This window comes from Oncorhynchus tshawytscha, linkage group LG20 (genome assembly GCF_018296145.1).
Source record: "Oncorhynchus tshawytscha isolate Ot180627B linkage group LG20, Otsh_v2.0, whole genome shotgun sequence".
Taxonomy (NCBI): Eukaryota; Metazoa; Chordata; class Actinopteri; order Salmoniformes; family Salmonidae; genus Oncorhynchus; species Oncorhynchus tshawytscha.
This window is the reverse complement of record NC_056448.1, coordinates 16,940,718-16,968,353: the sequence shown is the minus strand read 5'-3', so window position 1 is coordinate 16,968,353 and position 27,636 is coordinate 16,940,718. Positions and strand designations below refer to the sequence as shown.

General features: G+C 43.2%; 4 protein-coding genes across 9 annotated transcripts in view; 2 read left to right on the top strand and 2 right to left on the bottom strand.

Annotated features, from left to right (window-relative positions):
- LOC112226307 (myosin-9-like) overlaps nucleotides 1-1,261 on the bottom strand; it is a 32,445-nt gene extending 31,184 nt beyond the window's left edge. For both annotated transcript variants that reach the window (XM_042302251.1, XM_042302252.1), the window contains exon 1: nucleotides 1,023-1,261. The gene's annotated coding sequence lies outside the window, so the exon portion shown is untranslated. The remainder of the gene's footprint in view (nucleotides 1-1,022) is intronic.
- The window catches only part of LOC112219368 (guanine nucleotide exchange factor VAV2), a 1,336,992-nt gene that overhangs the window by 646,679 nt on the left and 662,677 nt on the right, over nucleotides 1-27,636 (top strand). The window lies entirely within an intron of this gene.
- Nucleotides 11,053-18,816, bottom strand: LOC112226306 (thioredoxin, mitochondrial). The gene is made up of 4 exons (XM_024390708.2): nucleotides 18,691-18,816; nucleotides 18,001-18,263; nucleotides 12,231-12,354; nucleotides 11,053-11,982 (listed from the first exon to the last, which is right to left on the bottom strand). Exons 1-4 carry the CDS (start codon nucleotides 18,745-18,747, stop codon nucleotides 11,866-11,868), a joined length of 561 nt encoding a protein of 186 aa, XP_024246476.1. The 5' UTR covers nucleotides 18,748-18,816; the 3' UTR covers nucleotides 11,053-11,865.
- Nucleotides 17,461-23,371, top strand: LOC112226305. The gene is made up of 3 exons (XM_024390706.2): nucleotides 17,461-17,614; nucleotides 19,805-19,905; nucleotides 20,537-23,371. The coding sequence occupies exon 3, from the start codon at nucleotides 20,667-20,669 to the stop codon at nucleotides 21,735-21,737; it is 1,071 nt and encodes a 356-aa protein (XP_024246474.1). The 5' UTR covers nucleotides 17,461-17,614; nucleotides 19,805-19,905; nucleotides 20,537-20,666; the 3' UTR covers nucleotides 21,738-23,371.

Genomic DNA, 27,636 nt, shown 5'->3' with positions numbered 1-27,636 from the left:
GGCGTGGCATAGTGTTTGGCCGGAGCAATGAGTTTGGGTAGCCAGGCAAAGTCCCTGAGGTCGAAATAATCAGAATCAAAGTACTGCATCAATCTATAATTTCACAACACAAAACACTGACCAAACCCAAATTACTGACAAAGAACTTAGACTGGTGCCATTGCATATATAATGTCTGGTCGTGTAACAAGGTTCACTAAGCCTACCGAGTAAAGTGAATAGTCTAATTTAGTTCAATTACTTAAGCCAAGAAAGATAATTTATCATAACTCAGAAAATGTAAAGTAATACTGTACACGACTGGATACATTGTCATTTCACGCATAATGAGTTCATTGGAGTGTAGGCTGAAATACATGAAACAAATTCAATGACGTAGACCTAAAGCATCAATCGAACAGGAAGCGTGGACGTACACAGCGAATCAATTATAGAGTGACGTAATGGTGCGCAACAACACTCCCGGGGTACGTTAGCCTACAAACTTGTTTGCTTGCCCAGCGGCTGATCACACAGCGAAACCCTAAACTATACAACATGTTAATCCGCGATGAAATGATGAAATAGACACGTCAAAAGGGTTCTAAACAGGACCGGGCTTATAGTTGATGCGTTCCATTATTTGGAGTTACTTTTCATTCCCTCCCTTTCTACATCTCATTCATGCGAATCACTTCCTGTAGTTAGCAAGTTAGCTTACGTTACTTGCAACATTTTCTCGCCATTGCTTCTTCAGTCGCTGATATCATCTTTCTTTGACACCGTGCCTGTTAAAATGAAACTACTTTCCACCTGAAATTGAATCAACTATGTAAACAAAAGTTAATACAGTTGGATGTTGAAAAGTTAACAATTCATACATCTGGGTTATGAGTTCCCACCCAGTGAGGTGATGAAGTTGCAGTTCCCGTCCTTCCTGGTTAGGTACACTTGCTCACCGCTAGACACAGGCATGTGAAGAGCCAAGGCTGAAGGAAATGAGAATGTAGCTAGAATAGATATCTAGCTAGCGGGGTTATTACCTGCTGTTGAGATGCAGAGTCTTTTGGGGTTGGCTAGCTACAACCGGTGGCTGAGTCGGTCTCCGTGTCGCCGCGAAACAAACTCCTTTTCAGTCGACAGCAGCTTCGCAAAGAACTCGGATCAAACTATAGTGTTCTCTTCTTCCCTCTCCCTCACTCTTTTTTTTCTTTTTCCTCCTCTCTTCCACTAGCTAGTTAAATCTGCTCTTTGCGTTGTTAGTCGGGGTGCGGTCCAGAGGAGGAGGGGCCTATATGTTATGTCTCCGCCATCCCAGCTTCTCCCAGCCAATGTTATAATAATCCTTACCGTCTGGGCCAATAATGCTATTGAAGGGGCGTTTCTAAGTGGAGAAACTAGTGCCAATGGGCAAAAAAAAATCTTGAACATGAAATAGTTGAGGGGAGGAGAAGGGGGGCACAGATAAGGTGGTGTTTAATGAAGGAGGTATGTGCACTGTAAGGATTTTTATGACCATATAAGTACCAGTCCATTCAGGATGGGCTACATCATAAAGGTTATCCCCGTGTGTCATTAGACTGGGCTAGACTGTCTGCTTTGAAGCTCACCAACACTGCTTAGAGAGAACCTACCAATGTTCATGTCAAGGAATCTACCACTACACAAACTGGGCTACAACTGTAGCCTACTGTTTTACTCTTTATCCATTTACCTTTATTTTGACAGGCAAGTTAACTGAGAAAACATTTTCAGTTAGTGATAGTATTACCATCACCACACTAATAATAGCGATATTTAGGGACACAGAAACACTATTGTCCGGAGAAACATACTGAAACTAAAATCACACTGAGGCATAATAAATGTAGGTGTATGTGCATATAAAAATACACACCAAATAGACAAACAACAATTCAGATAATTTTCCACCCTAAGATTTAAAAAAAAATTGCATTCAATTGGTCAATAGCAATCCAAGTGACAGAAACTTGACCTGTGCAAATATAACAGTATAGCTTCCGTCCCTCGCCCCGAACCAGGGACCCTCTGCAAACATCAACAACTGCCTCCCACGAAGCATCGTTACCCATCGCTCCACAAAAGCCGCGGCCCTCGCAGAGCAAAGTGAACAACTACTTCAAGGTTCCCCTCAGAACAGCCTCAATTCGTTGGGGCATGGACTCTACAAGGTGTCAAAATGGTTCCACATGGATGCTGGCCCATGTTGACTCCAATGCTTCCCACAGTTGTGTCAAGTTGGCTAGACATCCTTTGGGTGGTGGACCATTCTTGATAAATACAGGAAACTGTTGAGCGTTAAAAAAAACAGCAGCGTTGCAGTACTTAACACAAACCGGTGCACCTGGCACCTACTACCATACCATGTTCAAAGGCACTTAAATACTTTGTCTTGCCCATTCACCCTCTGAATGGCACACACACACAATCCATGTCTTAATTGTCTCAAGGCTTAAAAAGTATTCTTTAACCTGTCAACTCCCCTTCGTCTACACTGATTGAGGTGGATTTGACAAGTGACATCAATAAGGGATCATAGCTTTCACCTAGATTCACCTTGTCAGTCTGTGTCATATACACTCAGTGTATATTTGGTTCATAGTCCTTTGATTTCAACGTCCACAGACGTCCGTACAGGTCTTGATTTGGGCCAAACATAGACGTCAATGTTTGGTTCAGATTTGACCTAGGCCGGCCTTCATTTGAACGTCCACAGACGTCCGTACAGGCCTTGATTTGGGACAAACATAGACATCTATGTTTGGTTCAGATTTGACCTTGGCCGGCCTTCCATTGAACGTCCACGGACGTCCGGTCCCGACCGGCCTATATTTGGCCCAAACATAGATGTTCAGATTGTCTATACTTGGTTCAGATTTGGTCCGTCCCGTACCTGACCGAATCTGAACCAATCATCGGCATCTATGTTTCACAAGTTTGGACAGCACAGTACAGTAGAGCACAGCAGTGTAAAGTATAATACAGTACACAATACAGTAAAGACAAGTAAAGTATAGTGTATTGTATTTTACCCTTCTTTACTCTAATGTACTCTACCCTACTGAACGAAACAGTACTGTACTCTACTGAATTAAACTATACTGTACTCTACTCTACTGAATTAAACTCTACTGTATTGTACTGAACTCTACTGAATTAAACTATACTGTATAGTACTGTACTCTACTGAATTAAACTATACTGTATTGTAGTTTATGCTACTGTACTATACTCTACTGTACTAAATTAAACTCTACTGTACTCTACTGAATTAAACTATACTGTACTCTACTGCTCTCTACTCTAATGAATTAAACTCTACTGTACTGTACTCTACTGAATAAAACTCTACTGTCCTGTACCATACAGTACTGTATTGTACTTTACTGTACTGTACTCTTCTGTGTTCTACTGTACTAAACTTTGCCATACAGTACTGTGATGTTCAAACCTGTGAAACTTAACCTAGACGTCTGTGATTCGTTCAAATTTGGAACTGATCCACACCGACCACATTTGTACTTGATTGGGGGTGGGGCTTATTATAATAATACCCAGCATGCTTTGCAAGTGTGTTGCAACATTTATATTTTAGTCATTCAGCAGACGCTCTTATCCAGAGTGACTTAAAGTCAGTGCATTCAACTAAGGTAGATAAACAATAACATATCACAGTCATAGCAAGAAAAAAAATCTGTAACCTTTACACAGAATATTATTGTAGTTGAACAAACTGCGTGCCTGTTGACTTTGTTCATCCACACCCGAAGCGATTTTATTATTTTTTAAATTTTTAATTTTACCTTTATTTAACCAGGTAGGCAAGTTGAGAACAAATTCTCATTTACAATTGCGACCTGGCGATCAGGACTTGCAGGTTTTGTTGTGGAATTGTTAGATATTACCTGTTAGATGCTGCTGCACTGTTGGATCTAAAATCATAAGCATTTTGCTACACTCGCAATAACATCTGCCATCTTTGTGTATGTGACCAATAAAATTTGATTTGATTAAACATTTATGGCAATTTAGCTAGCTAGCTTGCTGTTGCTAGCTAATTTGTCATGGGATATAAACATTGGGTTGTTATTTTACCTGAAATGCACAAGATCCACTACTCCGACAATTAATCCACAGATGAAACGGTAAACCGAATTTGTATCTCATCATCTCTCCTCCTTCCTTCAGGCTTATTTTTCTTCTTTGGACTTTATATGACGGTTGGCAACCAAATTTACAGTGCATTACTACAACTGACTGGACTGCGGACCTCAGTTAATCTTTCAATCACCCACGTGGGTATATGCTTCTAAAAAACAACGAGGAGATGGCACATGGGTGTATGCTCCTAAAAACCAATGTGGAGATGGGAGAGGCCGGACTTGCAGCACGTGGAGCGTCACAAATAGAACCAATTTCTATTTTAGTGCCTGGCTACGCAGACGCTCCGCGAGCAGTGTGGGTGCAATGATTGAATAACATGTATGTGTACATTTATTTTGCAACGCTCGCGCACGTGACGTGAGCGGTGTGGTCAGCATGTCATGGTGTCAGTTTTAAAGCTTTTGAAAACGCTAACATAAGTGCATGTGATAGATGAGAGCAAAAAATATATATTTAGTTGCAATCTTCACTTTGCTCTTCTTTCCCATTAAGAGGTGTGATTTTTTTTTAATTGTTTACTTAATTGAGAATCGATAGCAGTTTAAATCTGGCCATAGAATCAATGATAAAAAAAATAAGTATTTTCAATGTCTGTAAATTACATGTTTTCACATTTTGGAAAACATGTACTTGAAAAGTCACGTGTTTTACTTTCATTCAACACCTAAGATGCACCTGATGTCCATGTCCAAAATGTTTATTTTTGACATCTGAAACATGTCTTCTAACCTTCCATTCAGCACCTGAAATGAATGTGATGTCAACATCTGGAAAATACATATTTTCATTGTAATTTTGCTTACTGAGAGGAGTCTAGATACAGTAGCTGAGATTGCTAAAACTATGGCTGTAGTGAGAAGGGCAAGCTTAGCCCCACTGGAAGCCAAGAGATGTACTATGGACAGCAGGCTGAAAAAGTGGAGAGAACCAGATTCACTCCCAAGTAGAGCACTGCTCTGTGTGTGTATGTATGTGTGTGTGTGGGTGTGTGTATGTATGGCTGCACATCCTCAGCACATCCAGATCTCTGGACAAGTTTGCCTGGAAAGGAATCTTAAAATAACAATACTGGAAAACATAAGACAACAATATCAACTTCATGGTTAAGTGATGGGGGAAGGGCTGGAATTGGGGGTAGAGAAGCAGAAGTGAAGAATGAGACTATGAAAGGATTAAAAAGAAAGAGGGGATGATATGAGCTGATGGATGCTAAGAGGGTAGAGAGCGTAAGTACATAGAGAGTGGTTCAGTACCACGTCTACCTAGTCATTCCATTGTGTTCCCCTGAGATCTGGAGAAGGTGATACAGTCTGCCGGAACAAAGGCATTGGACCAGTATACAGGCCACTAGCAGCAGGGAGACAATACCCTTTGCAAAGGAAAAAGGAAACGTGGCAAAGGAAATACATTGAAGAAATGCCCAGGTGAAAATGAGTATGGTGGAACAAGGAGAAAAGGGATAGAATAAAGATGAAAGAGGAAGAATGAGGTCATTTAATACTTTGCACTCCTGCCCTCACTCGTTCTCATCTTCCCTCTCTCCTAGGGGTGACGCCGGCTCTGTACGCGTTCCAAATTACCTGAATGTGAAACAGATGATGTTGTGACCTCATTGGGTAAACAAGGGTTAACACAACCAACATTGGTAAAAACATCCTCGACACAGGTGACATCAACATATTGACATACACAACCTATATCTCATGTGCACTTAACAGAGTCAGTCTGAGTAAACAGCTTTATCATAACCATAGGATGACATAACGATTATTAGGGAAAGGAGTTTTTCCAGACCACACAATATGATCAACAAAAACTCAGGACCCTAGTTATAGCCTATAAATAACTAAAAGTATGAGCCAATAAAGGTATAATGTCTGTTAACAAGTAGAGAAATATGTTCAATGTTCAACATTATACGGTTCAATATGTCAGCAGGTGTGGAATGTGTCTGTGTTCGTTCCTGCATATTTAGCAACTGTGCATCACATATAGCACACGACAACCCTGACGAACATGCCGTGTAGTTGGAAAAATCAATACATTGCTCAGTCAGGCCTGGTTGGGAAATACAAAGAATTTAGCCCGGGGGTCAAGGGTCACCTCTGAGCAGTACCAGATGCTGAGGGAACAGAAAGGAAGGGATTTGGGAAAGATATGTGCAGCCGCCCATCCAGACCTAATCTGAGTTGTACATCATACTCTGCTCAATCATAGTCACAACAGGAGTGACAGGACACAACAAAGTGATTTGGGCCCAGACGGCAGCAACAAGGGATTAAAACAGAAGACAAGCAGCCTATAACTAAGAGTAGATAACCAAATATGGAGACACACTCCTGACCTCACTCCGTCCCTTCTCCCTTGCTATGACAGTCTTTCTCTCTTTCTCCTGCAGTTGTAATACCAACCGGGTGTGTCTGTAAAGTCACATCATCTGCTCTGAAAGAAAGGGACCCATTGCCTCGCACAATGTGAACAGGCTGGTATGAGTTCATTGAGCTCTTTTACACACCAATAGCTTCTGTGAATTCATGTGTGTGGATTCATATGTGAGAGTAATGTGTGTGGGCCAGCCTGCATGTGTGTCAGACCTGTAAGTGATTGGAGTGCTGTATCCTGTTCATTCCAGATAAAAACTTTATCTAAACATAGTGTGACACATATTAAGCATACAACACACTTGAATATGAGCCTAACGGCTATCTGTAGAAACACATTGTCAGCATCCAGCACCTTGCTGTTGTTTTACACCATTCACCAATAATGTCAAACCCCCTGTCAAGACTATTTACGCAACTCACTTAAATTTAGCCAGCTTGTCTTGACATGACAGAGTATGGCTGTGTGAAAGTATTTTTGTGTGTCCTTAAATGGCATAGAGCATCCCTGAGGGGCAATGTCCAAACACAACCGCAAAGTAATTAAAAACAGCTCCAGCATGCCAAATATGCTCTCATGAAATTATAGTAGTTGAACACATGGCAATTTATTCCTTCATTTGTCCTTTTCAGCATCCCTCGCATCTTCCCTCCCCCAGTAATCAGTACACAGGAAAGGGTGATAAGACAGACCCATGTTGACTCACAAAATTCTGTAATGTAGAGAAAAGGGAAGGGGGGGGGGCTCCTTTTCTTTCATATTCTCTTTCCCAGTCAGCAGTAATCAACTCTCATATCCAAAATATAAGTTCAGATCATGTATACTGTATGTATAAAAAGTAAACATTGCTCATTGGGGTGGCTGGTAGCCTAGTGGTTAGAGCTTTGGGCCAGTAACCGAAAAGTTGCTAGATCAAATCCCCGAGCTGACAAGGTAAAAATCTGTCGTTCTGCCCCTGAACAAGGCAGTTAACCCACTGTTCCCTGGTAGGCCGTCATTGTAAATAAGAATATGTTCTTAACTGACTTGCCTAGTTAAATAAAGGTTAAATATAAATGTACATGATGAGGAAAAGATGGGAGCGAGAAACAGTGTCTGCTTTGTGTATGGTAAATTTACATTTGTCTGGAACAGAATGGACATTCAACAAGCTGGAGGGTGATATGTGCTTGAAATATAAATAGAGTTAAGTATTTACTATAAACACAGAATACTCTTGGGCTGTGCCAGGTATGGCTGTTGTTACAGCATCACCCACACACACATTCCAAAGGCATTTTGACTATGTGGCACAGGCAGGGCCAGTCAAATTATCACACAACAAACATTACAAGTTTTAGAGTATGAGAAAAGCAGAGAGAGGTGGCAGAGGAATTCTGCAACTCTCCCTTCTCAGCCCATTTGTTCAACATTCACTGGCTTCCCCAGTCTTTTTTGCCTTATATGGTAACAGAGTGGTTGAGAGAGAGAGAGAGACAGCGGGAGCGAGGATGGAGGTGTGGTCTATTGTTTTTGGCTGAAGAGGTGTAGGGTTACACTACTCATGAACCTTTCCAGCATTCCGTCATCTCTTCACCTCATTCCTATGACTAATGTCGCATTCATAAACAAGTGGGAGGTGGGAATTTACCAGTTGTGAAGTCGTAAATACAAGTTGGATGCATTCATGTGCTTTGAACTTGTTGACAAACACTGATTGGCTAATGACCAACAAGCTGCATGAACCATAAACTAAAAGTACAGCTATAATGCTTGTAAAGAAATGATAGTGTTCAAAAACCCTATTAATAGATTGCTTTTTAGAAATGTTTTGTTATTGCATTTATCTGCCAAAAATGCTGTTAACGAGGTCATTTCTTTAGTAGTTCAAATCAAATCAAATCAAATTTATTTATATAGCCCTTCGTACATCAGCTGATATCGCAAAGTGCTGTACAGAAACCCAGCCTAAAACCCCAAACAGCAAGCAATGCAGGTGTAGAAGCACGGTGGCTAGGAAAAACTCCGTAGAAAGGCCAAAACCTAGGAAGAAACCTAGAGAGGAACCAGGCTATGTGGGGTGGCCAGTCCTCTTCTGGCTGTGCTGGGTGGAGATTATAACAGAACATGGCCAAGATGTTCAAATGTTCATAAATGACCAGCATGGTCGTATAATAATAAGGCAGAACAGTTGAAACTGGAGCAGCAGCACGGTCTGGTGGACTGGGGACAGCAAGGAGTCATCATGTCAGGTAGTCCTGGGGCATGGTCCTAGGGCTCAGGTCCTCCGAGAGAGAGAAAGAAAGAGAGAATTAGAGAGAGCATATGTGGGGTGCCCAGTCCTCTTCTGGCTATGCCGGGTGGAGATTATAACAGAACATGGCCAAGATGTTCAAATGTTCATAAATGACCAGCATGGTCGAATAATAATAAGGCAGAACAGTTGAAACTGGAGCAGCAGCACGGCCAGGTGGACTGGGGACAGCAAGGAGTCATCATGTCAGGTAGTCCTGGGGCATGGTCCTAGGGCTCAGGTCCTCCTCCGAGAGAGAGAGAAAGAGAGAATTAGAGAACGCACACTTAGATTCACACAGGACACTGAATAGGACAGGAGAGGTACTCCAGATATAACAAACTGACCCTAGCCCCCCGACACATTAACTACTGCAGCATAAATACTATATAATATACTACACTATACAATATACAACTACTATACAATATAGTAGTTGTTGTCAGAAGTCAGCATGTGGGAGCTCAGGATAATAGACAAGTTTCCCACTAGTGATTACCAGTTGAAGGGGTGTTAAAGTGGATTTTTCCCAGACATGTGTGGTAAATTCTCACTTCCCACTTGGTTACAAACGCAGCACAAGTCAGACAAAGAGTAGTTAAAGGCCCAATGCAGCCGTTTTATATCAATAGCAATTCATTTCAGGGTAACAATTAAGTACCTTACTGTAATAGATTTTCATTAGAACTCTCTGTTATTAGTCTATTAACTAATTTACTGCATAACCATGTCAGAAACTCGCACCTATTGCAAACCTGCTAATTAGAAGAAGGACCTGTGTAGATTGTATTTTCAACTAGCCACTATCAGGAAATAATGTTGACTGCACTGGTTCTTTAAAGAAGAGGAATCAACAAGTACGCCTGTATAAGTCTATACCGATCATCAGCACAGTGGTCCAGACACTGAACACATAGATAGAAAGGGAGGGGGAAAAGAGAGAACATGAAGGGAGAGGGAGGACTGGTTCAAAATTGTTAATGATCTAAGGTACTGCTGAACTACTATTCCAGCCATTTCAACTATGTGATAGAGTCCAAACAGAAATGTCTTTCATTGAGTACAACAGCAGTCTGGATTAAAGATCGAGACCATAAGCTACTCCAACCGTACCTGCTTATGTAATACTTATGGAATTCCTCTTAGAAAATCCCTGGATGTTTATATCCGGGAACTGAACAGCTCAACACTCAGTAAATTTCTTGGGGGCCAGTATTTGTGTAACAATGATCTAATCCAAGGTTATTAAAACTACAGACGGAACCTGTAAAATGTACTCTGTTTAAGGGTAGCAAATAAGTAGCTTGGAAGCCTGTGCCATGACGATGTCAGCGGTGATTCTGTAATAACACGCTATGATCGTGAGGCACGCAGTGTGGGAATGACCCAGTGTGTCGTCATGTGAGACGGAATGAAAACTGGAGATGGGGAGTCAGAGCCCAGGTGCCTACCTAGACAGCTTGGTGAGTTAGGGTGTAGGGGAGAGGACAGGTGTGAAGCTGTGGTCATGGGGGAGGGGGGGGGTGCTTCAGGCGGCTTCCACACTGTTACACTGATGAGAGGGGGGTGAAACAAGTAAAGATAGAGAATCAAAGAGAGAGCGATAGACTGATTAAATAGAAACTGAATTAAAGGATAAATCTGAAAATACAGGAGGGTGGAGAGACATGACATGGAAAAGAGGAGAAACTGATTGAGGGATAAATAGGCCGTCATTGTAAATAAGAATTTGTTCTGACTTGCCTAGTTTAAAAAAATAATAATAAATGAGAAGGAAAAGAATGTGGCAAGGTAGCTATAGACAGAAGACTATTCCAGCTCATTAGGTCCATACAGAAGTTTGTCAGTAATGGTGAGAACATCACACCCATTCTACTACAAAGAAATATGTAAATTAATCTGTGTAACAGAAAACATCCCTGCCTCCCAGGCAAACAAACATCACACCATCATCCTTAGTCAACATTCCATCACCAGTCCCCTAACTAGACTGCCCACATAGTTAACAAAGGAATCACATGACTGAAATATTACCACAAATGATTAGATGTAAACTTCATAGTTGGCATACCCCCAAAAATAAAATGAAGTTATAAAGAATATTATTTTACAGCTAAAGAAGTCATATATAGGTCTAAAGTCCAATATTACTATGAAAACACTTCCTCATGATTCTTAGTCCTTTACCGCATGTAATAGCAGACCACAAACCAATTCACACTCCAAATATAGAAAACCTTTAATATCCTTTATTTATTCTCTTGGTCATATTACATAGTTTATTGAAATAAAATCTAAATCAAACCCATATAACCATATTTGTGTTTCCCACTTCTCAAATTTCTCAGTCAAAACCAAGAGACAGACCGATACAGACTGAGAAACTCATAGATACATCCATAGACACATTCCACTCTCACATTAGGCAAAATGGTGTAAAATGACCTTGCAGCCTACAATGCTAGGGGAAGGCCGCCCTCGAGTGGACTAAAGCAGGAACTGCAAAGAGAGACATCACAGCTCATTCACCAATATCACCTTTCCTGTTAACGTCCCTCCCCACTTAATACTAAACGACTTGTCCCGGTACAATGCAGTAAAGTACAGCAGTGTAGTCGCCCACCCTAAACAATCTATTGTAGTAAACTGGTACACACTGGCTCAGGCTGCTCTACCAGTTTCCACAGGGTGGGGCCATTACATTACAGGGTGGGGCCATTACATTACAGGTTGATGGAGGGAGGAAACCGCTGCAAGATGGAAGCAATATGAGTATAAAGAGGGGAATTGAAGTCCACACAAGCACACACCCATCACTAGACAATAGACGGACAGAATAATACAAAGCAGAGAGTTTAGGGATGGGTGTGAGCATGTGCCTGTTTGTCAGGTGGGGCTTGTGGTCAGGTAGGGTTGTGGTCAGGTGGTGGGTGGGTTGTTAGTTGTTTTAACAGGTTCAACATGGTCATGTAGCGCTGAGGACCAGGCCAGGCTCAGACAACAATGGGGTCATAAGGGGTTGGATCACAGGGATGTGATTGACATGTTCATTGTCCAACGAGCTTGCTGACAAACGAGTCCAGCGCCTCATCATCTTTGATTCCCACAAACTGGTCGATGACGTCGCCTCCTCGCATGGCGATTACCGTGGGGACCGCCGATACCTGTAGAGAGAAGTAGAGGTCAGTAACCACAATGACATCAGTCAAAGGCACTGTTCCAGAACAAAATTCATCCTTCCTTCTAGTAATCCCTGATCTGATATGACTGGGTTGCTGTAAACTATGTAGTGGAGTCCCTTTTTTCACACCATTTTAGATCAGGAGTTACTTCAAGGAAGGGAGGAAAGAAGATCACATTTTCTAACTAACATTTGCAATATCAATCAATAATGTCAACAGCTTCCACTTACCCCATATTCAATGGCCAAGTCTGTGTGATCGTCTATGTCGACCTTTGCCATGGCAACTTTGCCTTTCTGTTTGGCAACAGCTTTCTCTAATCTTGGCCCCAGTATCTTGCAGGGACCACACCACCTTTAAAAAGAACAAACATGGGATGTCTGGATAGAACTAATAATACTGAAAGTATTCTTGAAATTTCAATCAAAAGTCGACAAAATATATACACTGCTCAAAAAAATAAAGGGAACACTAAAATAACACATCCTAGATCTGAATTAATGAAATATTCATATTAAATACTTTTTTCTTTACATAGTTGAATGTGCTGACAACAAAATCACACAAAAATGATCAATGGAAATCAAATTTAGCAACCCTTGCAGGTCTGGATTTGGAGTCACACTCAAAATTAAAGTGGAAAATCACACTACAGGCTGATCCAACTTTGATGTAATGTCCTTAAAACAAGTCAAAATGAGGCTCAGTAGTGTGTGTGGCCTCCACGTGCCTGTATGACCGCCCTACAACACCTGGGCATGCTCCTGATGAGGTGGCGGATGGTCTCCTGAGGGATCTCCTCCCAGACCTGGACTAAAGCATCCGCCAACTCCTGGGCAGTCTGTGGTGCAACGTGGCGTTGGTGGATGGAGCGAGGCATGATGTCCCAGATGTGCTCAATTGGATTCAAGTCTGGGGAACGGGCGGGCCAGTCCATAGCATCAATGCCTTCCTCTTGCAGGAACTGCTGACACACTCCAGCCACATGAGGTCTAGCATTGTCTTGCATTAGGAGGAACCCAGGGCCAACCGCACCAGCATATGGTTTCACAAGGGGTCTGAGGATCTCATCTTGGTACCTAATGGCAGTCAGGCTACCTCTGGCGAGCACATGGAGGGCTGTGCGGCCCCCCAAAGAAATGCCAACCCACACCATGACTGACCTACCGCCAAACCAGTCATGCTGGAGGATGTTGCAGGCAGCAGAACGTTCTCCACGGCATCTCCAGACTCTGTCACGTCTGTCACATGTGCTCAGTGTGAATCTGCCTTCATCTGTGAAGAGCACAGGGCGCCAGTGGCGAATTTGCCAATCTTGGTGTTCTCTGGCAAAAGCCAAACGTCCTGCACGGTGTTGGGCTGTAAGCACAACCCCCACCTGTGGACGTCGGGCCCTCATACCACCCTCATGGAGTCTGTTTCTGACCGTTTGAGCAGACACATGCACATTTGTGGCCTGCTGGAGGTCATTTTGCAGGCAGTGCTCCTCCTGCTGGCAGTGCTCCTCCTGCTCCTCATTGCACAAAGGCGGAGGTAGCGGTCCTGCTGCTGGGTTGTTGCCCTCCTACGGCCTCCTCCACGACTCCTGATGCACTGGCCTGTTTCCTGGTATCGCCTCCATGCTCTGGACACTACGCTGACAGACACAGCAAACCTTCTTGCCACAGCTCACATTGATGTGCCATCCTGGATGAGCTGCACTACCTGAGCCACTTGTGTGGGTTGTAGACTCCGTCTCATGCTACCACTAGAGTGAAAGCACCGCCAGCATTCAAAAGTGACCAAAACATCAGCCAGGAAGCATAGGAACTGAGAAGCTGTCTGCGGTCACCACCTGCAGAACCACTCCTTTTTTAGGAGTGTCTTGCTAATTGCCTATAATTTCCACCTGTTGTCTATTCCATTTGCACAACAGCATGTGAAATTTATTGTCAATCAGTGTTGCTTCCTAAGTGGACAGTTTGATTGCACAGAAGTGTGATTGACTTGGAGTTACATTGTGTGGTTTAAGTGTTCCCTTGATTTTTTTGAGCAGTGTATATCTGTGAGTACAGAATAGAACCTGACAATAACATTAAATAGCAAGACAATGCATAGCAAGACAATGTCAACAAGTTGGCAAAAACAGACCAGGTCATCACTGACCACCATGCATATCAAGGTCATGTGTACTGTATATACAGTGCCTTGCAAAAGTATACACCCCCTTGGCATTTTCTGTATTTTGTTGCATTGAAAACTGTCATTTAAATAGATTTTTATTTGGATTTAATGTAATGGACATACAAAATAGTCCAAATTTGTGAAGTTAATTTTAAAAATGACTTGTTTCAAAAAATTCTAAAAAAGAAAAAAACTGAAAAGGTGGTGCGTGCATACAGTTGAAGTCGGAAGTTTACATACACCTTAGCCAAATACATTTAAGGTCAGTTAGGATCACCACTTTATTTTAAGAATGTGAAAATTATAGGAGAGAATTATTTATTTCAGCTTTTATTTATTTCTTTCATCACATTCCAATTAGCATTGCCTTTAAATTGTTTAACTTGGGTCAAACGTTTTGGGTAGCCTTCCACAAGCCTCCCACAATAATTTGGGTGAATTTTGTCCCATTCCTCCTGACAGAGCTGTTGTACCTGAGTCAGGTTTGTCGGCCTCCTCGTTCGCACACACTTTTTCAGTTCTGCCCACAAATTTTCTATAGGATTGAGGTCAGGGCTTTGTGATGGCCACTCCAATACCTTGATGTTGTTGTCCTTAAGCCATTTTGCCACAACTTTGGATGCTTGAGGTCATTGTCCATTTGGAAGACCTATTTGTGACCAAGCTTTAACTTCCTGACTAATGTCTTGAGATGTTGCTTCAATATATCCACATAATTTTCCCTCATCATGATGCCATGTATTTTGTGAAGTGCACAAGTCCCTCCTGCAGCAAAGCACCCCCACAACATGATGCTGCCACCCCCGTGCTTCACGGTTGGGATGGTGTTCTTCGGCTTGCAAGCCTCCCCCTTTCCTCCAAACATAATGATGGTCATTCCGGCCACAGTTCTGCTTCTGTTTCATCAGACCAGAGGACATTTCTCCAAAAAGTACGATCTTCACCCCCATGTTCAATTGCAAACAGTAGTCTGGCTTTTTTATGGCGGTTTTGGAGCAGTGGCTTCTTCCTTGCTGAGAGGCTTTTCAGGTTATGTTGATATAGGACTTGTTTTACTGTGGATATAGATACTTTTGTACCTGTATCCTCCAGCATCTTCACAAGATCCTTTGCTGTTCTGGGATTGATTAGGATTTTTTACACCAAAGTACGTTCATCTCTAGGAGACAGAATGCGTCTCCTTCCTGAGCGGTATGACAGCTGCGTGGTCCCATGGTATTTATACTTGCGTACTATTGTTTGTACATATGAACGTGGTACCTTCAGGCATTTGGAAATTGCTTCCAAGGATGAAGCAGACTTGTGGAGGTCTAGAATTGTTTTTCCGAGGTCTTGGCTGATTTCTTTTGATTTTCCAAAGATGTCAAGCAAAGAGGCACTGCATTTGAAGGTAGGCCTTGAAATACATCCACAGGTACACCTCCAATTGACCCAAATGATGTCAATTAGCTTATCAGAAGCTTCTAAAGCCATTACATAATTTTCTGGAATTTTCCAAGCGGTTTAAAGGCACAGTCAACTTAGTATATGTAAACTTCTGACCTACTGGAATTGTGATACAGTGAATTATAAGTGAAATAATCTGTCTGTAAACAATTGTTGGAAAAATTACTTGTGTCATGCACAAAGTAGATGTGCTAACAGACTTGCCAAAACTATAGTTTCTTAACAAGAAATTTGTGGAGTGGTTGAAAAACGAGTTTGAATGACTCCAACCTAAGTGTATGTAAACTTCTGACTTCAACTGTATGTATTCAGCCCCTTTGCTATGAAGCCACTAATTAAGATCTGGTGCAACCAATTACCTTCAGAAGTCATATAATTAGTTAAATAAAGTCCACCTGTGTGCAATCTAAGTGTCACATGATCTATCACATGATTTCAGTATATATACACCTGTTCTGAAAGGCACCAGAGTCTGCAACACCACCAAGCAAGTGGCACCATGAAGACCAAGGAGCTCTCCAAACAGGTCAGGGACAAAGTTGTTGAGAAGTACAGATCAGGGTTGGGTGAAAAAAAATATCAGACACTTCCCACAGAGCACCATTAAATCCATTATTAAAAAATGGAAAGAATATGGCACCACAACAAACCTGCCAAGAGGGCCGCCCATCAAAACTCAGAGACCAGGCAAGGAGGGCATTAACAAGAGGCAACAAAGAGGCCTAAGATAACCCTGAAGGAGCTGCAAAGCTCCACAGCAGAGATTGGAGTCTGTCCATAGGACCACTTTAAGCCATCCACTCCACAGAGCTGGGCTTTACAGAAGAGTGGCCAGAGAAAAGCCATTGCTTAAGAAAAAAAATAAGCAAACACATTGTGTTCACCATAAAGCATGTGGGAGACTCCCCAAACATCTATGGAAGGTACTCTGGTTAGATGAGATCAAAATGTAGCTTTTTGGCCACCAAGGAAAACACTATGTCTGGCACAAACCCAACACCTCATCACCCCGAGAACATCATCCCCACAGTGACACGTGGTGGCAGCATCATCCTGTGGGTATGTTGTTCCGTCTGCAGGGACTGAGGAACTGGTCAGAATTGAAGGAATGATAGATGGCGCTAAATACAGGGAAATTCTTGAGGGAAACCTGTTTGTCTTCCAGAGATTTGAGACGGGTGGAGGTTCACCTTCCAGCAGGACAATGACCCTAAGCATAATGCTAAAGCAACACTTGTGGTTTAAGGGAAAACATTTAAATGTCTTGGAATGGCCAAGTTAAAGCCCAGACCTCAATCCAATGGAGAATCTGTGGTATGACTTAAAGATTGCTGTACACCAGCAGCACCCATCCAACTTGAAGGAGCCGGAGCAGTTTTGCCTTGAAGAATGAGCAAAAATCCCAGCGGGCTAGATGTGCCAAGCTTATAGTGACATACCCCAAGAGACTTGCAGTTGTAATTGCTGCAAAAGGTGGCTCTACGAAGTATTGACTTTTGGGGGGGTGAATAGCTATGCACGCTCAAGTTCTGTCTTTTTTGTCTTATTTCACAAAAAAATATTTTGCATCTTCGAAGTGGTAGGCATGTTGTGTAAATCAAATGATACAAACCCCCAACATCTATTTCAATTCCAGGTTGTAAGGCAACAAAATAGGAAAAATGCCAAGAGGGATGAATACTTTTGCAAGCCACTGTGTGTGTGTATGTATATATTCAGGCTGTGTAATTTTCTAGAGCAGGGGTGTCAAACTCATTCCATGGAAGGCCTAGTGCGTGCTGGGTTTTGGTTTCTCCTTTCAATTAAGACCTAGACAACCAGGTGTGGGGAGTTTCTTACTAAACAGTGACCTTCATTCATCAAGTCCATGGGAGGAGCAAAAAGTTTGACATGTTGTAGAAGAGCATGAACCCAATGTGGCTGTCCTGGCATTGCCTCTTGTTGTGTAACCTCAAATGATCAACACCATCAGATGTCAAGTCATGCAGCCAGACACACCGTATAGGTAGGTGTCATCATCACACATGATATGCACTAGGTCACAACTTTCACTGTTATGCTCTAGTCTTACAATAGGAAAGCTGTTGAGCATATGTCAAAATCAATATAATTGATAAATAGATTCATGTGTTGGGTGCATTGTTGAAAAAGCTATGGTCAGGTTTACAAGCATGGTTGTAAACCATCATTTGATACCTGCTATAAAAGTTGTTTCCTGCTGTCATCTCGGTAGTCTAATTTCAACAGGCAGACATAGATGCTTCTCCATGTATTGTCTCTTAGGGGCTTTGCTTTCTGATTAGAGGGTAGTTTGTAAATGCTGTAAGTGGAACCTAATATCCCCTCTGGGGGTCCATGAAACATTCATGAATTAATCTATTAGCTACTCACTGGGCATGGAAGTCAATAAGCACAGGCAGCTCACTGTTGATGACTCTCTCTGTGAAGTCCTCATGGTCCTGCACATTGAAGGAGACCTCTCTGCGGGAAGTGTGGGGCAGGGAGCGGGGCAGAGTGTGTTTGGGGGAAAGGAAGGATAGAGGGGTAGTGGAGGAACACAGGGAGGTAGAAAAGGAGGAGGTGGAGGCCGGGAGACAGCGAAGGTCTTTTACTGAGAGGGTCCAAATTCTACGGACTAGCAGCCGGTGAGCCATCTGAAAGGAGACATAAATGGGGGAAGAGAACAGAAGACTGATAAATAAATGTAATTTCATGGCACCATAATCAAAACAGGGCCACTACTCAGGCAGCGCTACTATGGTTGGACAGTGACATCAGGGGGAGGAAGGACACCTATGCAAGACATTCTTGTTTACCACCATACAGTAACATGTAGGTGTGTGAGAGATGGCTGGCTAAGTGGCTATGAATATAGTTCCCTGATGTTCATATTAATGCAAACAGATTCCCTAGCTAGCTAACGTTAGCTAACTTCACGGACAACTGCTGATACGGCAATAAACCACCACAAAGAGTGTGAGTTATAATTCTAGTGGCTTGACCATCCAATAGAACGGCGTCGTGTTTCGCAACCACTGTGTGAGTATTTACGAAATGGGCTTAGATTTTTCTTCGAATAACCTCCGTGTGACTTTGCCCGTCTTCCTTCTCTCTTTCCACGCGCCTGTGTCCTCTCATTATAAAACGCCCACATCCACAAACCGGAGCCAAACTACTGCCATTACGTGCAGATGTCACCCAGAATATAATTGTAGTGACACAGACAAATAACACAAAACACTTACCGTTCTGTACCACTGTCGTCCTGTATGAAGTACTTCCGTTTACAGTTCAGATAAGAGGACGCACAGGTTATTTGTGGGTCTCGTGTTTAAATTTGAGCGAGCAGCGCCGCCACAAGTTAAAATTCAGAACTACAGTGGCGCCAGTGCATTTGAAGGGTTATGAAAGGTTCTCTGGCAAAACAATGGGTAGACCTCAAGATAGGAGTTCTCGAGATAGAGGTGAGGTGGATTTGCAAATCGTGGAGACCCCACCACACGGAATCTGACACAGAAGGAGATATTATCTACCTTATTGTCTACCTTTGTCAATTAATCATACACCGCAAAATATTGCGGATACCCATACAAAATTACCGTAAGGAGCTGCTTTCTATCTTGAAGATTGAAAGAGAATGGGCATACCTAGTCAGTTGCACAACGGAATGCATTCCGCATTTAACGCCTCTGAATCACAGAGGTACTGGCGGCTGCCTTAGTCGACGTCTACGTCATCAGTGCCCTGGGAGCAGTTGTTGGGGGTTAACTGCCTTGCTCAAGGACAGAACGGTAGATTTTTTTTCACCTTGCCGGCTCGGGGATTCAAACCAGCGACCTTTCGGTTACTGCCCCAACGCTCTAAACCGCTATAGGCTATCTGCCTACAAAGTTCACTGCATTGAGCTCAGGCGTCTATAAATTCACCTAAGCGAAATTATCAATATGGGTAGCATGCTGGCCCTTTCTCTTCATATTGCCATTCATTCATAATTGATGGGGAGACTAAATTGATGTCTCGACCACCTTTCATGTCAGATGGTCACCGGATGAAAGGTAGAGAGATGTGGGTGTGTGAGGTGTAGAGGAGACTGAGACTAGATAAGGAGAGTGGAGAGAGTAGACAGCAGACAATGGATTCAGAAATGGGGGCAAGGCATTGCTGCTGCTGCTGATGATGACGATGATGTGGACAGGAGGACCAGACTGCTGCATTAACAATGAATGGATATTCAATCAAAGCCAGCTCATTCCTGAAGTTGAGAACTGAGAAGGCAGAGAGAATACACCTGACCCTGTGAGTGGCTTTCACTTATTCTTTGTAGACCTGTAGTACTTCTTACCATGACTTAGCTATTGTACATATAATCATTGCACTGCACTCAATGTTTTCTCTTTGACTGTCCTTTCCTCTCTGTGTTTATTATTCTGTCTTTTCACAGCAGTGCAGGCTGGTGGGAGGAGCTATCGGAGGACAGGCTCATTGTAATGGCTGGAATGGAATTAATAGAACGGAGTCAAACCTGTGGTTTCCATATGTTTGATACCGTCCCATTTATTCCATTCCAGCCATTACAACGAGCCTGTCCTCCTATAGCCCCTCCCACCAGCCTCTGTTTCATCACTGCTATATTATGTCTCTGTGATTTCATGGACAGTGACTGTTTTCTCTGGATGTCGTGCAGTACCATAGCTTTGATGACTTAACTCTGAATAACTCTGTGTCAGTGGAGGCTGCTGAGGGGAGGAATGGCTCATAATAATGGCTGGAACGGAGCAAATGGAAACCATGTGTTTGATGTATTTCAAACCATTCCACTAATTCCCCCCCAACCATTACCATGAGCCCGTCCTCCTCAATTAAGGTGCCACCAACCTCCTGTGCTCTGTGTTAATTCTGTACATTTGTATCCACTGTCTACATTTAGGAAAAGTCTAACAAGAGGTCTTCACAGACCATATCAACCAGAGGTGGTCATCTTACCAAGTGACATGTTTTACCCCATCCAATACCATTAAACACAGTCTTTCATCTACTGCCACCTGTAACAAGGTAGAATGTCCCAGCCGTCCCGACACTGGCAGTCTGAACGTGGGGACAGATCTGATGACTTCTGGAGGCACCTCAAAGAGGGGGAGGAGGAGAGAGGAGCAGATGTAATGCTCCAGAGGATGGGTGAAGAGATGAGACCCTCTATCACCCTCCGCCCCCCACCTTTGTTCCGGAGCATCGGACCATCGGGGCTGTCGGCCAGCCTACCACCCCACCGACGTCTCCGCTCCATATTCCGCAGATCCAGAGTGGTGCTGCCTGCGAATACACACGCCGGCAAGGTTTCAGGAACACACACCCTCCAAGATTTACTGTCAGGCACCCACATCAACACACTCCCACATCAACTGACTCCCAATGACGTAGTGTCAGAGAAGGACGTTCACATAAACACAGACTCAGAGACACAAACACAGCCCAAGAGACTCATGAGTGCACATGGGCTCACTGTATTAGAACCACCAACAGGACCTCTCACAGATACACTCTCATTCATAGTCAGTGCTGAAAGCAGACAGCAGGGCGGACAGCCTTTTTCTCAGCTTTCCCCACCCCTAAGGACCCATATCAAAGGCAGAGCAAGATGGGGCAGAGCAGTGTCTCCTCTTAAAATGAGAGATGATCTTGGGACTGGAGAGGGAGGAGTGAAAGAGAAGCAGAAGGTGAAGAGGAGGAGGCTGGACTGGAAAGGAGAGGACCAAGCCAATGACAGATATGTCCCGTCCTTCACCCCAGAGACAGAGGGAGATGGTGGACTGTGCCAGTGGTTACAAAGTCTGGGGATTAGAGATAGAGAGGAGGAGGCCATTTCCCCCAACAGAAGTAAACAGCAGCCAAGTGGGTTCAGAGAGAGGATGGCTGGACACAGAGAGGGGTATTCACATCCAGCAGCCAACCACAGGAGAGACAGACGCCCCCACTTCCTCCCGCCTATCTGTCAGTCTGGCTCCCTACTCCATGTACCCCTGCTGCTTCCCAAAAACTCCCCACCACCCTCGCCATGCACCTCCCCACACGCCCCCTTCCACCCCTTGCCTGTACCCCTCCTCCACCCTTTGCCCTTCAGGAGGAAGTGATATTGTCCAGAAAAGGAAAGGGGTCTCAACTCAAGAGGCCCATTTGTGTTTATGCGGTTTTCTGTCTTGTAACTTCGGCATATTCTGACTGACACTTAGCTTATGTAAGCTTATATAATGTATTTGCATATAGCGCATTACGCCTACACATCATTAACAAGTCTTATCCAGGTATAATGTATGTTGCTCTTGCCATTTATACTGTACATCCTTTACAAATAATCACATAGTAGTTTCTCTACGTGTAAATAGTCTCTAAGGATATGCTGCCCTGTCACATTTCAATTGCATTAAATTTAGCATGTATAGTTTGAAAGATACAGGGCATTGTTGTTTCTCAGGATTAACATCAACAAGTGAACCAACCTCAGCGTTTCAGTAATGGTGTGCTCTGCCTTGTCCGTCTATAGACCGTGTCCAGATATCCCCCGCAGAGAGCCCCCTCCTCTGATCAGAGAGGAGGCCCATGTTGTTTTTGAGGTGTCGGTTAGGGCCTGAACAGTGCTGTGCTCTGTGTGCAGCCTGTGGTGGGAGCTGCATGTCAGGGCCAGAACACCGGCGTCTCAGTCCTCCTCACTGCCCGCCTCGCACAGCCTGCCGTTTATGTGTTTATCCTCAAACGCAGCCCAAAATGTTTGCGAGTCAGGCTCTTTTTTTCCACCCGCGCCCCTCCCATTAGGTGCCAAACAAACATTGCACCGGAAATTGCAGGGATATCTGGGATTTTTAAGGGGTCCCAGCAGACAGGGGGCGAGGTCGAGAACAAGGATGCTTTCTGTGACATCTTAGAGGTGAGGTGGGGGGGGGTAGTTGGCCAAAAGAGAGGGTGTGACCAAGGCTGGGTGGCAGGGGGGTGGGCAGAGTCAGTAAGCTTCACTACGACTGATCAACAGGCACAGGTGACTCAGTTTCTGATGCCCTTTGACCTTATTACATTCCTTGAGCCCACAGTGCGTGCCACTCCTGACCTCGTTTGTCACCAAGCTGACCCGAGCGCTAGGCTAATGGTAACCATTGATGTAGATGTTATAAGGCCCTGTATCACATGTAGCAGCAACCTCTTTTTTGGACTGCTAACTGGTCGAGCTTGTTTCCTCTCATTCCTTCTCCTCCTTGCCCATTCACTCCACAGGACAGACAGGACAGTGGGCCCAGAACAACCATTGATGAGGCTGAGATTTTATGTCAACCCTAAACAAAGGAATAATGAATGAGAAAGTGTATGCTCTTTGTTCACAGGGTGCTATCTGGGTTTTGTCCAAGCCTCGTCCTCGCAAAACCCCAATGTCCTTTACTCATAATGGCCTGGTGACACATATAGTACATGGCACAGTAAAATGGCTGTTGTTAGCTTAAATTGTTCCCAACAGGGAAAGTACAGTAAATGGCCTTGTACTTATTTAAATTAAAGTGAAACAGAAACCAAACTCCAAGTCCACTTGTTCTCAGTCTCTTAATTTTCACTGTTTCTGCTCTGTCATCTGTGCTGCATACAGACTCAGAGCCTTTCTCTCTCTGTCCAGACGCAAGCTCTCTAATTTAGACCTCTGTCTGCTCTTTATTTCCCCTCTATACATCTTAAATTAGCATCAATTAGGAGATTGTTTGACTTCAAATGCATAGCTATTTGAAAAGAGCTTTGTTTGATTGAAATGAATGATTACTTGGTCTATGTTTCGTGTGAAGAGTGAAAGTGTACACAGACTGTTGATACATAGGAAAGCATATTTACACGTAGAGTGTAATACTAATGTGCGCATGTGTTTAAGAGTGAGTGTGAATATGTGCATGCACACATACTGTAGTGTAGTAAAGTGTACCTGCATAAGGATGTAAATGCATGGAGGGAGCTAAACCTGATAGTGTGTAGCAGTAGAGGCGTGTACACATGTAGGTGCATGAAGGTGTGTGTGTTTCTGCCCTCTCCGTCTCCTCCGTTCTGCTCTACTCTTCTACCAGTGTGGAAGTCAACAGAAGAGTTCCTGTTCTAGGTTTAAAAATAACTCTGGGACTTAAATTCCTCTCTCTCTCTTTCCTCCTTTCTCCCTCCCTCTCCCATAACCTCTCTCTCTTCACTTATTTTGGAACAGGCTGTGTTCTTTCTCTCACTCCCAGTCACCCTGCCCCTTCCCATGTGGCAGCATAGAGACACACACCAAATGCTGATGTGATTTGAGCAATCACAGGCCATTTACATACAGTTTTAGTGCACAAAAATATCTGTGTGTGTTTGTGTAACAGAATGCACCTCAACAGGTGTGGCAAGCAAGAGCTCCCTCCTGACTTTAACAAACACTCCACACCTGTCCCCCTTCTCTTCTGATCCTCCCCCTTCGCCTCGCATGTGTAAACCAGTGGAGGCTGCTGAGGGGAGGGCAGCTCATTTTAATGGCTGGAATGGAGCAAATGGAATGGCATATGGTTATGTGTTTGATACCATTCCACCAATTCCTCTCCAACAACTACCACAAGCCGGTCCTCCCCGATTGTTGTATTTTTGTATTTATTTAACCTTTATTTAACTAGGCAAGTCAGTTAAGAACAAATTCTTATTTACAATGAAGGCCTACCAAAAGGCAAAAGAACTCCTACGGGGTGGAGTCTGGGATTAAAAATACAAATATAAAATAAAAATATAGGACAAAACACACATCACAACAAGAAAGACAACGCTACATAAAGAGAGACCTAAGACAACATAGCAAGGCAGCGACACATGACAACACAGCATGGTAGCAGCACAACATGACAACAACATGGTCAATTAAGGTACCATCCACACACTGTCTATCCCTCTTACACACCCCATGCCTTCCCTCCAGCTGACCATCTCTTTTTTACCTTTCTCATGGAACCATATTGTTTTGTTGTTTTGGAATAAAAGTTGGTAATGGAGAAATTAGGTCTGAACTGCCAGTCATGAAATGGCAGACCTCGTCTTTCTTTTCAGTGATCTCACAGAACTATCCCCCCTTCTTTACTCTCTCTCTCTGTTCTCAGTCTCTCCCTCTTTTTTTATTTCCACCACAGAAGGTTTGTGGCACCTTAATTATGGAGGATGAGTTGAATGGTATCAAATACTTTAAACACGTGGTTTGATGCCGTCACCTCTCTGATTCAGAGGGGTTGGGTTAAATGCGGAACTGACTAAGTACCCCCTTTTCCCTTTCCATTCCATTCGCTCCGTTCCAGCCATTATTATAAGCCGTCCTCCCCTCAGCAGCCTCCACTGATTTCCACTGACTTGTTTATGAAAGTATAATGTTTGATCTCTTCCTCAGCTGCCAACGCCCACCTTTTTCCCGCTCCTTCCCCTCCCCCTTTACCTTCCCGCTTACCGCTGTGAATTCCATTTGATCATAAATGGGGAGGGATTTCCACTGAAGTAGTCAAAGATCTGAAAACAAACCAGTGTCACTTTAGCTATTACCAGTTGACGCTTGCTGTCAACAGAATGCAAAGGTCAGCAGAAAGGTCATTGAATATTTGCAATGTCTATGCGTGGATATCCATCTTAGAGAGAGAGAGAGAGAGAGAGAGAGAGAGAGAGAGAAGTGGTGTGTGTGTGTGTGTGAATTTTGAGTGTCTGTGCGTGTGTGTTTTCTGTTGGTGTTATATATTGGAAAGTGTATGTGTGTTTTGGGTGGGACCAGTTCAGACTACAGTGGAAAGGACACGTCCTTTGATGAGTCTTGGTAACCTAAGCTTTGAGGAAATATGAAAACAACAACACGGATGTGAGTGTGTCCATCTATTACTTAGCCCTTCATTTTCTCTCGCTGGTTGGGGATCTTCTTACCGTGACCAATTACATCACCTCATTACACAGTCAGGAAGAGACAGAGATGGATTGAGTGGGAAGAGGATAAAGGAGTGTGTGTATGTGTGTACAGTCTGCGTGTCTTCAGTAAAACAGTGTGTAATGTGGCACACTTTGTCGTTACAGTTCGTGTCAGTGTACAGTACCAGTTAAAAGTTTGGACACACCTACTCATTGAAGGGTTTTTCTTTATTTTTTGAAGACATAAACTATGTAATAACACATATGGATTCATGTAGTAACTAAAGAAGTGTTAAAGAAATCAAAATATATTTATATTCTTCAAAGTAGCCACCCCTTTTCTTGGTGACAGCTTTGCACACTCTTGGCATTCTCTCAACCAGCTTTATGAGGAATGCTTTTCCAACAGTCTTGAAAGAGTTCCCACATTTGCTGAGCACTTGTTGGCTGTTTTTCCTTCACTCTGCGGTACAACTGCTCCCAAACCATCTCAATTAGGTTGAGGTCAGATGATTGTGGAGGCCAGGTCATCTGATGCAACACTCCATCACTCTCCTTATTGGTCAAATAGCCCTTACACAGCCTGGAGATGTGTTTTGGGTCATTGTCCTGTTGAAAAACAAATGAGAGTACCACTAAGCGCAAACCAGATGGGCTGGCGTATTGCTGCAGAATGTTGTGGAAGCCATGCTGGTTAAGTGTGCCTTAAATTCTAAATAAATCACTGACAGTGTCACCAGCAAAGCACTCCCACACCATCACACGTCCTCCATGCTTCACAGTGGGAACCACACATGCAGAGATCATCCGTTCACCTACTCTGCGTCTCACAAACACACGGCGGTTGGAACCAAAAAAATCTAACATTTGGACTTCTCAGACCAAAGGACAGATTTCCACCGGGCTAATGTCCATTGCTTGTGTTTCTTGGCCTAAGCAAGTCTCTTCTATTAATTGGTGTGCTTTAGTAGCGGCTTCTTTGCAGCAATTCGATCATGAAGGCCTGATTCATGCAGTCTCCTCTGAACAGTTAATGCTGAGATGTGTATGTTACTTGTACTCTGTGAAACATTTATTTGGGTTGCAATCTGAGGTGCAGTTAACTCTAATGAACTTATCCATTACAGCATAGACAACTCGCAACTCTGGGTCTTCCTTTCCTGTGGCGGTCCTCATGAGAGACAGTTTCATCATAGCGCTTGATGGTTTTTGTGAATGCATTTGGAAAAACTTTCAAAGTTCTTGACATTTTCCAGATTGACTGAACTTCCTGTCTTCAAGTAATGATAGACTGTTGTTTCTCTTTGCTTATTTGAGCTGTTCTTGCCATAATATGGACATGGTCTGTTTACCACCCCTGCCTTGTCACAACACAACTGATTGGCTCAAACGCATTAAGAAAATAAATTCCATAAATTAACTTTTAACAAGGCACACCTGTTAATTTAAATGCATTCCAAATCAAATCAAATTTTATTTGTCACATACACATGGTTAGCAGATGTTAATGCGAGTGTAGCGAAATGCTCGTGCTTTTAGTTCCGACAATGCAGTAATAACGAACAAGTAATCTAACTAACAATTCCAAAAAACGACTGTCTTATACACAGTGTAAGGGGATAAAGAATATGTACATAAGGATATATGAATGAGTGATGGTACAGAGCAGCATAGGCAAGATACAGTAGATGATATCGAGTACAGTATATACATATGAGATGAGTATGTAAACCAAGTGGCATAGTTAAAGTGGCTAGTGATACATGTATTACATAAGGATGCAGTCGATGATATAGAGTACAGTATATACGTATGCATATGAGATGAATAATGTAGGGTAAGTAACATTATATAAGGTAGCATTGTTTAAAGTGGCTAGTGATATATTTACATCATTTCCCATCAATTCCCATTATTAAAGTGGCTGGAGTTGAGTCAGTGTCATTGACAGTGTGTTGGCAGCAGCCACTCAATGTTAGTGGTGGCTGTTTAACAGTCTGATGGCCTTGAGATAGAAGCTGTTTTTCAGTCTCTCGGTCCCAGCTTTGATGCACCTGTACTGACCTCGCCTTCTGGATGACAGCGGGGTGAACAGGCAGTGACTCGGGTGGTTGATGT

Excerpts from the sequence above, each read along its gene's own strand:
- LOC112226305 (XM_024390706.2), top strand. The coding sequence starts at position 20,667 with ATGTCCCAGCCGTCCCGACACTGGCAGTCTGAACGTGGGGACAGATCT.
- LOC112226306 (XM_024390708.2), bottom strand. The coding sequence starts at position 18,747 with ATGAGAGGACACAGGCGCGTGGAAAGAGAGAAGGAAGACGGGCAAAGT. Across the intron at positions 12,355-18,000 it reads CTTATTGACTTCCATGCCCA|GTGGTGTGGTCCCTGCAAGA; the intron begins GTGAGTAGCTAA and ends TTCTTTTTAAAG. Across the intron at positions 11,983-12,230 it reads ACTTGGCCATTGAATATGGG|GTATCGGCGGTCCCCACGGT; the intron begins GTAAGTGGAAGC and ends TTCTCTCTACAG.